The 15,297-nt window shown below is 44.0% G+C and overlaps 1 protein-coding gene across 1 annotated transcript in view; it reads left to right on the top strand.

Moving 5' to 3' along the window:
• The window catches only part of LOC142250509 (homeobox protein CDX-4-like), a 17,899-nt gene extending 3,426 nt beyond the window's left edge, over positions 1-14,473 (top strand). Inside the window, exons 2-3 of the mRNA XM_075322694.1 lie at positions 10,304-10,449; positions 14,032-14,473. Coding sequence (XP_075178809.1) covers positions 10,304-10,449; positions 14,032-14,238 — 353 coding nt within the window. The 3' untranslated portion in view covers positions 14,239-14,473. The remainder of the gene's footprint in view (positions 1-10,303; positions 10,450-14,031) is intronic.
• The last annotated feature ends 824 nt before the right edge of the window (positions 14,474-15,297 follow it).

Genomic DNA, 15,297 nt, shown 5'->3' with positions numbered 1-15,297 from the left:
TCGCTAACAGCACAGCAAGTATGAATAGTTAACTACTCGCGCAACACTAAAGGTAGTACACAAGTTAATGTGTAAAAATGATGTGAACACGAAGTTTCCTGCTAAATAAAATTAGAAGAGTTATAGTAATTTCCCCATTGTCTTCTATAGGGTTAATGCCTCATGTACATTAGATGTCATCAGTTTGCTAAAACAATCGTTTTTCACGCTATAAACAATTATTTTGGTTTAAATTGTCTATTTTGATCAACTTTGGGTTGTGTATATTAATCTGTATTAGTTATAAAATAAGGAAAATGAAAGAAAAGGCGTTACATTCCACTCTGTTTGGATTATAACTTCAGATTCATTATTAATACATACTTATACTGTGGCATATCATGTTTGAGATGTATGGATATTTATATAATTCAGTACAATGTGATCACTGATATTTTAATGAATTTCTAAGTGTAAAAAACAAAAAAAGTTGAGATAATTTTACAATTCCATCGACTGTCCACTAGGTGTCCATTAGAGCAACCATCCACAAAAGATACCAAACCCTTGTACAACCTGGCTACTATAAAAGACAAATGTGCAGATTATATCTGGGAACATCAAAACGTAAAATCCTTTTGGTGAATCACTTATCAGACTTTCCTTTTGTGTATTTAAGCGCACTAATCACTAGGATTTTCCTATATAACCTAAAGCCAGTGCTATACTGGCACTATCAAGCTGATTCTATACATAGCTGTAGTGGTCAGCTTGGATGTATAGGTTTTGAAACACAAGAAAGTAAAGTTTGTAAAATCATCAGCTTCTTGAGTAACAGCAGCTGAGGATCAGATAATAGCTGGCGGGGGAATTCAGAGTTATCCCCTCCCCCTGCTATTTATGCTAATTCTATTATAGAATCAATTTAGTTTGTGACTAACAGGACCTGTGATGATGTCATATCCATGTGACCAGAAGGAGAGGGGCCTCAGGCAACATAGCTGATACCAGGAAGAAACATTTTTCTGTTGGCTGAGGCCCCGCCCCTTCTGGCTACATGGATATGACATCAGCACAGGTCCTTCTAGTCACAAAGTAAATTGATTCTATAATAGAATTAGCATAAGTAATAGGGGGGATAACTATGAATACTCCCCCAGCTATTGTCTGCTCCTCAGCTGCTGTCACTCAAAAAGCTGCTAATTTTATAAACTTTACTTTCTTGGATTTTAAAACCTATACATCCTAGATGACAACTAAATGTATGTATAGAATCAGCCTGATAGTGCCAGTATAGCACTGGCTTTAGCTTATATAGGAAAATCCTGGTGATTGGTACACTTTGAATTTCTAGTTGATCCTGCCCAAATCTTGAGGCTCTGACGACTAATTTGTAATGTCCATGACCAACATTTAACAATCCCCCCTAAAATAGGAGGTATTAATTGGTCCCAGAATACATTAGATAAAGATTCAGTGACTATATGCAATAATAGTATACTAAAATGGGTTACAATCACCCAAAATGTTCCTAATTAAAATCTGATAAAATGGTTCTGGTCTATATGTAGATACATTTCAATAAAGGCTCCATTGTGAATGACATGCGTTACATCAGTTTAAGTTCATTAGATCTAAAAAAGAAAATTGTTCCACTTATGTGATCTTTAGAATGACAGATGCTCTCCTATGAAACTGGTCAATCAAGCAGCACCCAATATGGATATTCCGGTAGAGCCTGTGTGGGCTCATCACTAGGAGATAACAGTCCTTTTAACCTAGCATTTACAACCAATCTGTCAAACCTTAGTTCCGAAAGTGACAGGATCTTGCTGTGTTATATTAGGCTGCGTTCACATGTACAGTAATCATCCGTTAGAACAGATCTGTTGGCAAAAAAGTTTTGCACACAGAACTTTTTTGTTCATTTTAAAAAAAATGATTTTTGCAGGATCCGTTTTTTTTAACATGGGAGTCTATGGAAAATGGATTTGTTTATGGAACCCTATTTAACTTTAATTTGAAACAGATCCTTTACAAATGAAAGAAAAATGGATTGCTATCAGTTAACGGATCCGTTTTCCATAGACTCCCATGTTAAAAAAAACCAAATCCCGCAAAGTTTTTCAAAATGGACAAAAAAGTTGTGTTTGCAAAACTTTATGTGACAAAGGATTACTGCTGGATGTGTTCTAACAGATGATTCCTGGACATGTGAACATACAGTAGCCTTAAGGGGGCTTTACACGCAGCGACATCGCTAGCAATGTCGCTCGTGAAAGCACCCGCCCCCGTCGTTTGTGTGTCACGGACAAATCGCTGCCCGTGGCGCACAATATCGCTAGGACCCGTTACACATACTTACCTGCCTAGCGACGTCGCTGTGGCCGGCAAACTGCCTCTTTTCTAAGGGGGCGGTTCGTGCGGCGTCACAGTGACGTCACACAGCAGCCGTCCAATAGAAGCGGAGTGGCGGAGAGCAGCCGCATGAAAGTCATGCCCACCTCGTTGCCAAAGGACACAGGTACGGTGTTGACGAACAACCTGCGTCTAGCACCATCAACGATATTTGGTATTAGAATGACGTGTCAACGATCAACGATTAGATGAGTATTTGTGATCGTTAGCGGTCGTTTGTACGTGTCATACGCAACGACGTCGCTAACGAGGACGGATGTGCGTCACGAATTCCATGACCCCAACGACATCTCGTTAGCGATTTCGTTGCGTGTAACGGGGCCTTTACACTGCCCTTGTGCTACGACTGCCAGGTTTTTGTACTGATAAGGTTAGCATTTTCGTAGGGGGTTGCTGAGGATCCAGTTGCACCTGAGTTCTGGTGCTTCAAGTTACTTTTCTAATTACAGCTGCTTGAGTATACCAAGTCTATAAATACACAGCTGGTGACAGAAGCTAGTAGCAACTATTATAATACAGAAGTCCATAACAGAATAAAGCAGGCAATGATTTCGGCTGAGATCACATCTTCAGTAATCATCCGTTTGATACAGTAAACGAAAAAAACTTGATTCAGTTTAAGGGCTCATGCGCACGTAACTGCTGAATATTCTTCAGCGATTTGACAGCACATGTGCGCGTGAAATCGCTGCAGAAACATTACAGAATGGATGCAGTTTTTTGTACAAAAAAAGCCGATTTCATGCGCTATGGCTGCTGCCCCCACCATAGACAGAGTGGGAGCCGCATCCAGAACGCAGAAATAATTGACATGCACATTTTATGAACGCACGGATTTAGGTTAACATTTTAGTATCCAAATCGCTATGTTCATAAAAGCAACGTGCGCAAGTATCATGCACAATCTTCATAGATTGTGCAGGGGACAGAGGACTCATGCATATACACTGCAGTGCAATACGCAGCGTAAATGCATGCAATTACGCAACGTGCGCACGAGCCCTTAAACTGACGGAAAACTGATACAATTAAAAACTGATCCATTCACCTTGACTTCAGTGTTTTAAAAAACAGATCTAGCAACAGGTTTTTTTCTAGCCAAATTAGATGTGTAGGTGTTTTTCATCAAGGCTAAATAAACTAATTGCTTCTGGATCAATTTGTTACATAACTTAAAGGGAACCTGCCAGATCCAATATGCACCCAGAACCACGAGCAGTTCTGTGTGCATATTGCTAATCCCTGCCTAACAGTCCCTGTATTTAGTAGCATAGATAAAGAGATCATTAGAAAAAGTATTTCTAAAGAGCGTATATTATATACTAATGAGTGCAGGGCTGTTAGTTCCTGCGCTCTTTCCATCCTCTTAGCATGGCAGCACGCCTACAGGGGTGTACTAACATGCTATTCAATGCAGCATTATCAACGGTGACACGTGTACCTGTGTCCATTGTGACCGATGATCTGAATGCCCAGCACTTCCGGTCATGTGCAGTATAAAGCCGGGTGTACACGTCCCGCCTTCAGAAAGGTGACTGGGACTTCTGATCAGCGGTGACAGCAGACACAGATACAGCATCACCGCTGGTGATGCAGCATTGAATAGTATGTTCACACGTCCATGTGGGTGTGCTAATATGCTGAGAGGGTGGAATGAAAGCAGGAAGTAATGCCCTTGCGACTAGTCCCTGAGCTCATTAGCATATCATAAAGTATAATTAGAAAGAGTTTTAGATCTCTTTATCTATGCTAGTGTATACAGGGACAGTTAGGCAGGGATTAGCAAGATGCACCCAGAACTGCTCATGGTTCTATCTGCATATTGCACCTGACAGGTTCCCTTTAAGTCAATGTGAACAGATCAGTTTTACTGATTGCAACTGGATCCGTTTTTTTAATAATTAAGTCTATGGAAAACGGATCCGTTAAATAGTCATCTTTTTCTAATATTTGAATTGGATCCACTTTTTTGGTTTGTTTTCTGGATCAGTCTCAAAAAAAGGATTACTGAACATACAAGATGAGCCTTAAAGGGGTTGTCCACTACTTTTGCATTGACGGCCAATCCTTAGGAAAGGTCAACAATGTCAGATCAGCCAGGGTCCGATATCAGGCATCCCCGCCGATCAGCTGTTTCCCGTCCCGGCAGCAGGCAGCTGAAAATGCTCCGTTCCAGAACTGCTTCGTCTTCTGATAGTAGTCTCCCATTGATCTGAATAGTAGGCGGATGTTCAGTACCCAGCTGCAGCCACTATCAGAAGACGGAGCAGCTACAGAATTGAGCATTTCCGACCACCGCCCCACCATCAACAGCTTATCGGTGGGGGTGCTGGGTGTTGGACCCGGGCCAATCTGACATTGATGACTTATCCTAAGGGCGGCTTTGCAGGTGCGATGTCGGTGGGGTCAAATTGAAAGTGACGCACATCCGGCATCGCATGCGACATCGTAGTGTGTAAAGCCTAGATGATACGATTTACGAGCGCAAAATCGTCGTAATCGTATCATCGCTGCAGCGTCGGTGTAATCCATAATTACGCTGACGCGACGGTCCGATGTGGTTCCTCGTTCCTGCGGCAGCACACATCGCTGTGTGTGAAGCCGCAGGAGCGAGGAACTTCTCCTACCGGCGTCACTGCGGCTTCCGTAGGATATGCGGAAGGAAGGAGGTGGGTGGGATGTTTACATCCTGCTCATCTCCGCCCTTCCGCCGCTATTGGTCGCCTGCCGTGTGACGTCGCTATGACGCTGCACGACCCGCCCCCTTAGGAAGGAGGCGGGGCGACGGCCAGAGCGACGGTCGCAGGGCGGGTGAGTGCGTGTGAAGCTGGCGTAGCGATAATTTTCGCTACGCCAGCTATCACACGATATCGTACCTGCGACGGGGGCGGGGACTATCGCGTGCGACATCGCAGCATCAGCTTGCGATGTCGCAACGTGCAAAGCCCGCCTAAGGATTGGCCAACAATGTAAAAGTAGGGGATAACTCCTTTAAGCTATAAGAGAACTAGCAATTCACTGCAAGCTTGCGGGGGATGTTTAGAAGGATGTCTCCTTTGCCTGATCATATGTTTTTAACTAACATCTATTTCGCTAAAGTTTTTAGAATATGTAACACTGCTAACATTTGCTGCAATAAGCAGTTATTAGCTCAAAAATAAGGAATATACACCTGTATAAGTGGTGCATCAGCACCAGTAGTTTTACTACAATAGTATATGTAGTAAGTGTAAATTTAAAAGGGTTGTCTGGTCTAGAATGAAGTCTGCAGTCACTCTGTGTCACTCTCAGTGACTGTAGATTTGTGAATCCTCCCAGTGCACACACTGTGCGCTGTGAGGATTTGTCAGTGTCGGTGCAGGGAATGGGGGACAAGTGTTCGATCTGCATAGTCCTGGCCAGAACCCGTCTAGTGAGCATAGCCTCGCTTAATATAAGTGTATTAGATGCTGTATTCCTAATATGTACAACATGCCAAGTCAGATTTGTATGAATTAATGGGCCAATTTTGACCCGTTAAGGCTACTTTCACACTTGCGTTCAGCGGAGTCCGTCACTATGGAGAATAGCGCAGTCCGTTAATGCATTACGCTATTCTCCATAGACTTATATGGATGGCGCACTGTAACGCAAGTGTCAGCGTTGCATCCGCTGGACGACGCAGCGTCGTTATTTTGACGCTGCGCCGGGCGGATGGAATGCTGCATGTAACATTTTTTGAGCAGCGGAAACCTTTATTTTTCACTGCGCATGCTCTCTCTTTTTTTTTTTTTTTTTTTTTAATCACAAACTTTATTTTATTTCTCGGTGGCCAAACGTTCAGCTGAGCGCTCGGCCGCCGGCATGTCAGGGCACTCAGCTGATCGCCCGGCCACCAGCATGTCAGGGCACTCAGCTGAGCGCTCGGCCGCCGGCATGTCAGGGCACTCAGCTGAGCGCTCAGCCGCCGGCATGTCAGGGCACTCAGCTGAGCGCTCGGCCGCCGGCTTGTCAGGGCACTCAGCTGAGCGCTCGGCCACCAGCATGTCAGGGCACTCAGCTGAGCGCTCGGCCGCCGGCATGTCAGGGCACTCAGCTGAGCGCTCAGCCGCTGGCATGTCAGGGCACTCAGCTGAGCGCTCGGAAGCCGGCATGTCAGGGTACTCAGCTGATCGCCCGGCCGCCGGCATGTCAGGGCACTCAGCTGAGCGCTCGGCCGCCGGCATGTCAGGGCACTCAGCTGAACGCTCGGCCGCCGGCATGTCAGGGCACTCAGCTGAGCGCCCGGCCGCCGGCATGTGAGAGCGCTCGGCCACCGGCCATTAAGCGCGATCAGCTGATCGTTCACAATAGTCGGCTGCCGGTACTGTAAAGAAGAAAAAAATAAATAAATAACGCTTTCTGTTATTTTGTACGAACCGTAGCATTGCGTTGTGCCACTATATGCAACGCATCCGTTGCATCCGTCACACAACGCAATGCTACGGAAGCCGTCCAACACAAGTGTGAAAGTAGCCTAACAAGTGTCGATCGACTCTATACACTGTGCAGAATTATTAGGCAAATGAGTATTTTGATCAGATGATACTTTTTATACATGTTTTCCTACCCAAGCTGTATTGGCTTGTAATGACATCAACAGTCTATATAAGGTGTGCTTAATTATTAGGAAACTTCCTTTCCTTTGGCAAAATGGGTCAGAAGAGAGATTTGACGGGCTCTGAAAAGTCCAAAATTGTGAGATGTCTTGCAGAGGGATGCAGCAGTCTTGAAATTGCCAAACCTTTGAAGCGTGATCATTGAACAATCAAGCGTTTCATGGCAAATAGCCAACATGGTCGCAAGAAGCGTGTTGGGAAAAAAGGCGCAAAATAATTGCCCATGAATTGAGGAAAATCAAGCGTGAAGCTGCCAAGATGACATTTGCCACCAGTTTGGCCATATTTCAGAGCTGCAACGTTACTGAAGTATCAAAAAGCACAAGGTGTGCCATACTCAGGAACATGGCCAAGGTAAGGAAGGCTGAAAAACCACCACCTTTGAACAAGAAACATAAGATAAAATGTCAAGACTGGGCCAAGAAATAACTTAAGACTGATTTTTCAAAGGTTTTATGGACTGATAAAATGAGAGTGACTCTTGATTGGCCAAATGGATGGGCCAGAGGCTGGATCAGTAAAGGGCAGAGAGCTCCACTCCGACTCAGACACCAGAAAGGTGGAGGTGGGCACTGGTATGGGCTGGGATCAGCAAAGATCAACTTGTGGGACCTTTTCGGGTTGAAGATGGAGTGAAGCTCAACTCCCAGACCTACTGCCAGTTTCTGGAAGACAACTTCTTCAAGCAGTGGTACAGGAAGAAGTCAGTATCGTTCAAGAAAAACATGATTTTCATGCAGGACAATGCTCCATCACATGCATCCAACTACTCCACAGCGTGGCTGGCCAATAAAGGTCTAAAAGATGAAAAAATAATGACATGGCGCCCTTATTCACCTGGTCTGAACCCCATAGAGAACCTGTGGTCCCTCATAAAATGTAAGATCTACAGGGAGGGAAAACAGTACATCTCTCGGAACGGTGGCTGGGAGGCTGTGGTGGCTGCTGCACGCAATGTTGATCATAAACAGATCAAGCAACTGACAGAATCTATGGATGGTAGGCTGTTGAGTGTCATCATAAAGAAAGGTGGCTGTATTGGTCACTAATTTTTTTGGTTTTGTTTTTGCATGTCAGAAATGTTTATTTCTAAAATTTGTGCAGTTATATTGGTTTACCTGGTGAAAATAAACAAGTGTGATGGGAATATAGTTGGTTTTTATTAAGTTGCCTAATAATTCTGCACAGTAATAGTTACCTGCACAAACAGATATCCTCCTAAGATAGCCAAAGCTAAAAAAAACCCCCTCCAACTTCCAAAAATATTAAGCTTTGATATTTATGAGTCTTTTGGGTTGATTGAGAACATAGTTGTTGATCGATAATAAAAAAAAATCCTCTAAAATACAACTTGCCTTATAAGTCTGCACACAGTGTACAAGCCAAACAAGTGTCTTGAGCGAGGCCACGTCTACTAGTCGGGTTCTGGTCAGGAGAATGTATATCACATACAGTGCTTCACCGTTATTTCAGGCTCTGACACCAATGTTCCCTGGGAGGATTTACAAGTCTGCAAACACACAGAGTGACTGCAGAGTTTTCATTATAGACCTCTTTAAATGACTATAAAACACAATGTAAAACAAGTCATCTAACAAAAAGATGTTTTATAAGCATTACAGAATGTATACATCAGGGTCTGCTCACATCGTGTTTTAAGTGTACAGCTAAATTACAATATACATAGTAAAAAATAATTTATATAGTATACTGTAGTGCAGAGCAGTTTATTAAGAGGAAGGCTTACCAATGTAGACTGCTTTCAGTGGTTTTATTGGCTTAAAGGCGTTATCCCCGGAATAAAGCTTATTTTAATCAATAGATCTTGGAACAATATTAAGTTCCACAACTGGATGTGTTTAAAAAAATGTTCCTGTTCTGAGATAATCTTATATATGTGTCCCTGCTATGTACTGTGTAATGGCCGTGTCTGACCGTACAGGGACATGGTGTGATCACACCACAACTCCTAGGTCGGGGAGGACACAAAAGAGAGTATAAAGACATTGCAGGATGTGATCACAAATAATTCTTTCTGTGAGATAAAATATTTTTTTTAAACAAGCAGGGAAACATTTTACCTCACAAAATAAATCATCTATAATCTTGTGCTGTAATGTCTGGGTGTATGGAGTTGGATCATGGGACCAGCTGTACAACGCTGACAGCGGCATTTAATACACTCCGGTATGGGGTGACATGATGGGTCGCCGATGGGTTGTTAGACAGCAGGGGGTCGTGCTTGTCATAGCCAAGCTCCTTTGAAACCTACCTGTGGCCGAGCTTCAAAGGAGACAGTGATTTTCATTATATGCGGCAATGCTGTATATTGGACAAGAGACCAGATGATCGCAGCTTCAAGTACCCTAAAGGGTCTAATAAGAACAGTAAAAAGTAAAAAAAAAAGTTTTAAAAATATGAAAAACATAAAAAAACATAAGTTCAATTCACTCCCCTTTTGTCCCATTAAAAGTAAAGCTATAATATAATAATAATAAATAAATAAAATACACATATGGCATCACCGCATTCAGAAACGTACGATCTGTCAAAATATAACAATAATTTACACAATTGCCTAACACTGTAAACAAAAAAAAATCAAGAATGCCAAAACTATTTTTTTAAAATCTTTGCAGTACCACAAAACATGCTGTAACAAGTGATCAAAACATCATATCTACCCCAAAATAGTATCAATAAAAACATTGTCTCTCCCTGTAAAAAATAAGCCATCATATTTCTTCATTGACCGAAAAATGAAAATATTACTGCCTTGGAAAATGGCAGCACAACCCCCCAAATGTTTTGGGCAAACTTCTGGGGTTTTTTCACAACTAAAATAATAAAAAAAATTGGACATGTTTGGTATCGCTGTAAGTGTACTGATGAGAAGAATCTTATCGCCAGGTCATTTTTACCACAAAATGTACACCGTAAAAACAATTCCCATAAAGCAATGTCAGAATTGAGGGTTTTTTCACAATTTCTCCCCATTTGGATTTTTTTCCCCTGTTTTTCAGTACACTATGTGGTAAAATAAATGGTGTCTTTCAAAAGTACAACTCGTCCCGCAAAAAATAATCTGATAGTGGATAGAAAAATAAAAATGTTATAGCTCTGGGAAGAAGGGGAGAAAAAATGGAAACACAAAGATGGAAATTGGCAAAGCCCCAATACACATAGAGATGAAAGTTGGCCAAGAGGTCACTCAGCAACGTCCACAATGTATACAAAAACATTCATTACATTATTATTGTCCTCCACAGCAAAGACAAGAACAAAAGAGAAATACAGAGTGGTGTACACCGATCATCAGAGATTGCAGCTGGAGAAGGAATTTCTCTCCAATAGATATATCACCATTCGCCGAAAATCGGAGATTGCCTTGAATCTGGGCTTATCTGACCGACAGGTATGCTAGCAAGTGTCTAATGCTGCATTCAGGCGGGTGGAGGATCCATCTGCCCCTCTAAACTTGTTGGTGATCATCCGATGAACAAGCAAAATGCCTGTACAGATGGTGACTACATGATTTGTTTCAGTATGAAATTTGTCTACAACACATTGAGATGGCAGCGCTGATGAGAGTCTATGATGACGGGTGGAGGGAGGAGCTAGAGGCAGAGGGAGGAGCTAGATGTAGAAGGAGGGGCTAAATGCAGAGGGCAGAGGGAGGAGCTAGAGGTAGAAGGAGGAGCTAGAGGTAGAATGAGGAGCTAGAAGCCGAGGGAGGAGCTAGAGGCAGAGGGAGGAGCTAGATGTAGAAGGAGGGGCTAAATGCAGAGGGCAGAGGGAGGAGCTAGAGGTAGAAGGAGGAGCTAGAGGTAGAATGAGGAGCTAGAAGCCGAGGGAGGAGCTAGATGTAGAAGGAGGGGCTAAATGCAGAGGGCAGAGGAAGGAGCTAGAGGTAGAAGGAGGAGCTAGAGGTAGAATGAGGAGCTAGAGGCAGAGGGAGGAGCTAGATGTAGAAGGAGGGGCTAAATGCAGAGGGCAGAGGAAGGAGCTAGAGGTAGAAGGAGGAGCTAGAGGTAGAATGAGGAGCTAGAGGTAGAATGAGGAGCTAGAGGCCGAGTGAGGAGCTAGAGGCCGAGGGAGGAGCTAGCGGCATAGGGAGGAGCTAGAGGTTTAAGAAGGGGCTAGATGCAGAGAGAGGAGCTAGATTTAGAAAGAGGGGCTATAAGCAGAGGTAGGAGTTAGAGGTAAAAGGAGGAGCTAGTGGTAAAATGAGGATCTAGAGGCAGAGGGAGGAGGTAGAGGTAGGAGGGGCTATAGGCAGAGATAGGAGCTAGAGGTAAAAGAAGGAGCTAGAGGTAGAATGAGGATCTAGAGGCAGAGTAAGGTGCTAGAGGCCGAGGAAGGAGCTAGTGGCAAAGGGAGGAGCTAGAGGCGGAGCTCCAACCCGCTTCCCTTTTTTATCAACATAGAATCTCATCAGCACCAACTGCCATCTCCTATCTCAGTAATGGGAAAGTCTTCACTGAATACAGATTTCACCTCAGAATTGAGAATTTTGATAATGACTGATCAATTCTGGCAGAGAAAGAAGCAGATTTGTCCAATAAAATGTATTACAAAGTTACTTATTTTCATCTGTACTATTGATTTAGGAAATACAAATTAAAATGACGGTAACTTTAAATGCGTGTATGCCTTGTATGACATGTTAATAAAGTAGTGTAATAGAGGTTCTACATAAATGAAATGCCTATGGGTGCATAATAAAGACCTGATGTACAGGCTCTGTGTATGCAGCATTGTAGTGTAGCCTTCAGTAGGAGCACGAGTCTTTGTAGTGTAGTGTGCAGCAGGTTCATGTGGTTTCATACTGTGCATAGGCCTTAATGGGGTTTTCCGGAACGTTAACTTGATGGTCTATTTTTCAAATAGGTCATCAATGTCTGAACGGTGGTGGTGGTGGGGGGTGATACCCGGCACCTCCACTAATCAGCTTTTCCCAATACCGCCAGCAGCCAGAACTGCTCTGCTGTGGAGCTGCACAGCGCAGCTCTGTCAGCTTTATAGTGGCCGCAGATGAGTACTACACATCCACCCCCTATTCGAATCAGTAGGGGACAGATGTGCAGTACCTGGCCATGGCCACTATACAGCTGACAGAGCTGCGCTGTGCAGCTCCACAGCAGAGCTGTTCGCACTGTAAAAAAGCTGATCAGTGGGGGTGCCGGGTGTCACACTCCACACCAATCAGACACTGAAGATATATCCTAAGGATTAAACCTCAATGTCAAAGTTCTGGACAACCCTTTTAAGATTACAGAGGGGTGACATGTCTGAGCTGTGGAGACAATGATGTCTATCATTTTAAATGTAATTATTCCATTGTGTATGACTATAAGTCTGGATAAGCTACAGTGCTCAGCATAAATGAGTACACCCCCCCTTGAAAAGTAAGATTTTAATCAATATCTCACTGAACACAAGAACAATTTCCAAAATGTTGACAAGACTTAGTGGTATTTTGCATATTGCGACATCGCTACTGCGATGTCGTCGAGGTCAAATTGAAAGTGACGCACATCCAGCGCCAGTAACGACGTTGCAACGTGTAAAGCCTAGATGCGCCGATAAACGATCGCAAAAGCGTCGTAAATCGGTGATCTGTGTAGTGTCGGTCATTTTCATAATTTCGCTGCAGCTACGGTACGATGTTGTTCCTCGTTCCTGCGGCAGCACATATCGCTGTGTGTGAAGCCGCAGGAGCGAGGAACATCTTCTTACCTGCTTCCACCGACTATGCAGAAGGAAGGAGGTGGGCGGGATGTTTACATCCCGCTCATCTCCGCCCCTCCGCTTTTATTGGCCGCCTGCCGTGACGTCACTGTGACGCCGCACGACCCGCCCCCTTAGGAAGGAGGCGGTTTGTCAACCAGAGCGACATCGCAGGGCAGATAAGTGCGTGTGAAGCTGCTGTAGCAATAACGTTCGCTACGGCAGCTATCACAAGATATCGCATGTGCGGAGGCGGGTACTATCGCGCTCGGCATCGCTATTATCGGCTAGCAATGTCGCAGCGTGCAAAGTACCCCTAAGTTTTATAGAACATTTTTTAACCCATAATATGAAAGTAATTTAATAAAAGTTTTATTACAAAATCTTCACTTTTACTAAAATTAGTTGATGCAAAAATGAGTACACCCTACATCATAAACTACTGCATCTAGTATTATGTATGACCTCTGTGATTTGTAAAGATGGCTCCATTTTATGGTATGAGTTAAATAAATGTTCTATGAAACTAAAGTGGGCTTTACACGCTGCAACATCACTAGCGATGTCGCGAGCGATAGCACCCGCCCGCGTCGGCGCGTCACGGGGTGATCGCTGCCGTAGCGAACAATATCGCTGCGGCAGCATCACACGCAATTACCTGTTCACCGACGTCGCTGTGGCCGCCGAACAATCTCTCCTTTAAGGGGAAGGTTCATTCGGCGTCACAGCGGCTGCCCAATAGAAGCGGAGGGGCGGAGATGAGCGGCCAGAACATCCCGCCCACCTCCTTCCTTCCTCATTGCCGGCGGCCGCAGGTACGATGTTGTTCCTCATTCCTGCGGTGTCACACATAGTGACGTGTGCTGCCGCAGGAACGACAAACAACCTGCGTTTCAAACGAGGATCGATTTTTTTTTTAAAAATGAACGACCTGTACGCGACGAACGATTTGACACCTTTTTGCGATCATTACTGATCACAAAAAGGTGTCACACACAACGACATTGCTAACGAGGCCGGATGTGCGTCACCAACACCGTGACCCTGACGATATCTCGTTAGCGATAGCGTTGTATGTAAAAGGGCCTTTAGTCTTGTCAACGTCTTTGACATTGTTCTTGTGCTCAGTGAGATATTGATTAAACGCTTACTTTTCAAAGGGGGTGTACTCATTTATGGTGAGCAATGTATCTATACATATTAAAACAGAAGTAACATCCTTTTACCCTCCTGTGAAATGTGATTTAATATGTTCTTCTAACGACAGGTAAAAATCTGGTTTCAAAACCGACGAGCCAAGGAAAGAAAACTTATCAAAAAAATAGGACAGCTAGATGGCAATATGTGTTCTGTGCGCAGTGACTCTGGATCCGTCAGCCCGGCAGATATCACCGCCATGTTATACACCCAGCCACATGCAATGGGGGGACTGCAGGCACTGGACAATATGGAGCAGGTGGCAATATCACAATGAACAGCTTCTTGACCAACGTAAAAAAAATATATCTCTTTCTCAGGTGCAGAAGCAGGAAAAAAACCTATGAGCCAAGCATCAAACTACAGAACGCGGACTAAAATATGGACATTCTATACGTTCTCTATGCACTGAAGATGACTTTAAAGGGACTCAAAGAATGAGACAACTTCACTGGACAGATGACATTTCTGATAAGATCAGCATGATAACATGCAAAATTAATAAATAAAAAGAAAATTACCGTAGAACATTTATTTTTCTTTAAAACGGAACTGTACGTTACATAAATCAATAGTACAGGCGATTCTAAGAAACTTTATAATGTATCTTATCAGAGAAATCATCCTCTTTCCCCACTTATCAGACACTTCTCCTCCCTCCTGAACGCACCATCCACTGTGAAAAGCAGCTCAATTCTTCTTGCTCAGAGAAGACGGATTCTCTATGGAGAAAGGAAGGGGGTGAGGAGTGAGCAGCAAGAACAGACAGAGGGAGACAGAACATCATGGTGCAGAGCTCTGTAACAAGTGCTTCACCTCGCATCAGAGTTTGATTCAGATCAAGACAGCTGAGCTCTGCTGTATAATGTCCTCCATGTTACTGCAGCTCGTATGTGAATGAAGGACAGGCAATGCACTAACTGAACTGTCTATGGCCTCTTTCACACGTACGTGAAAAACCACGCACGTTTTTGACACACGTGTCAAAGGTGCGTTTTGCCCTCTGTGAGCCGTGTTTATGGCACACGTGTGTTCTCCGTGTGTTATCCGTGATAACACATGGAGAACGGGAACTTTCTGCTCACCTGTCCCTGGCTTCGCTGTCCGTGGTGCTGATCTTCGGTCTCCGGTCCTGCTGAATCCCCGCTGCTGCTGCTGCTTCCGGCCGCAGTGAAGTGAATATGCAATGAGCATAATGAGCGGCGGTCGGCAGCAAGTGACAGCAGGGGCAGAGACAGCAAGGCTGGAGAAGGTGAGTAAAGTTTAATTTCTTCTCAGCCACGTGTGTTTTCTCCGGCGCGTGTCACACAGATCACCTCCTTGTGGACCGTTTGCG

Source organism: Anomaloglossus baeobatrachus, chromosome 9 (assembly GCF_048569485.1).
Source record: "Anomaloglossus baeobatrachus isolate aAnoBae1 chromosome 9, aAnoBae1.hap1, whole genome shotgun sequence".
NCBI classification, from domain to species: domain Eukaryota; kingdom Metazoa; phylum Chordata; class Amphibia; order Anura; family Aromobatidae; genus Anomaloglossus; species Anomaloglossus baeobatrachus.
Note: the sequence above shows the minus strand (reverse complement) of the source record. Positions and strands in the feature narration are given on the sequence as shown.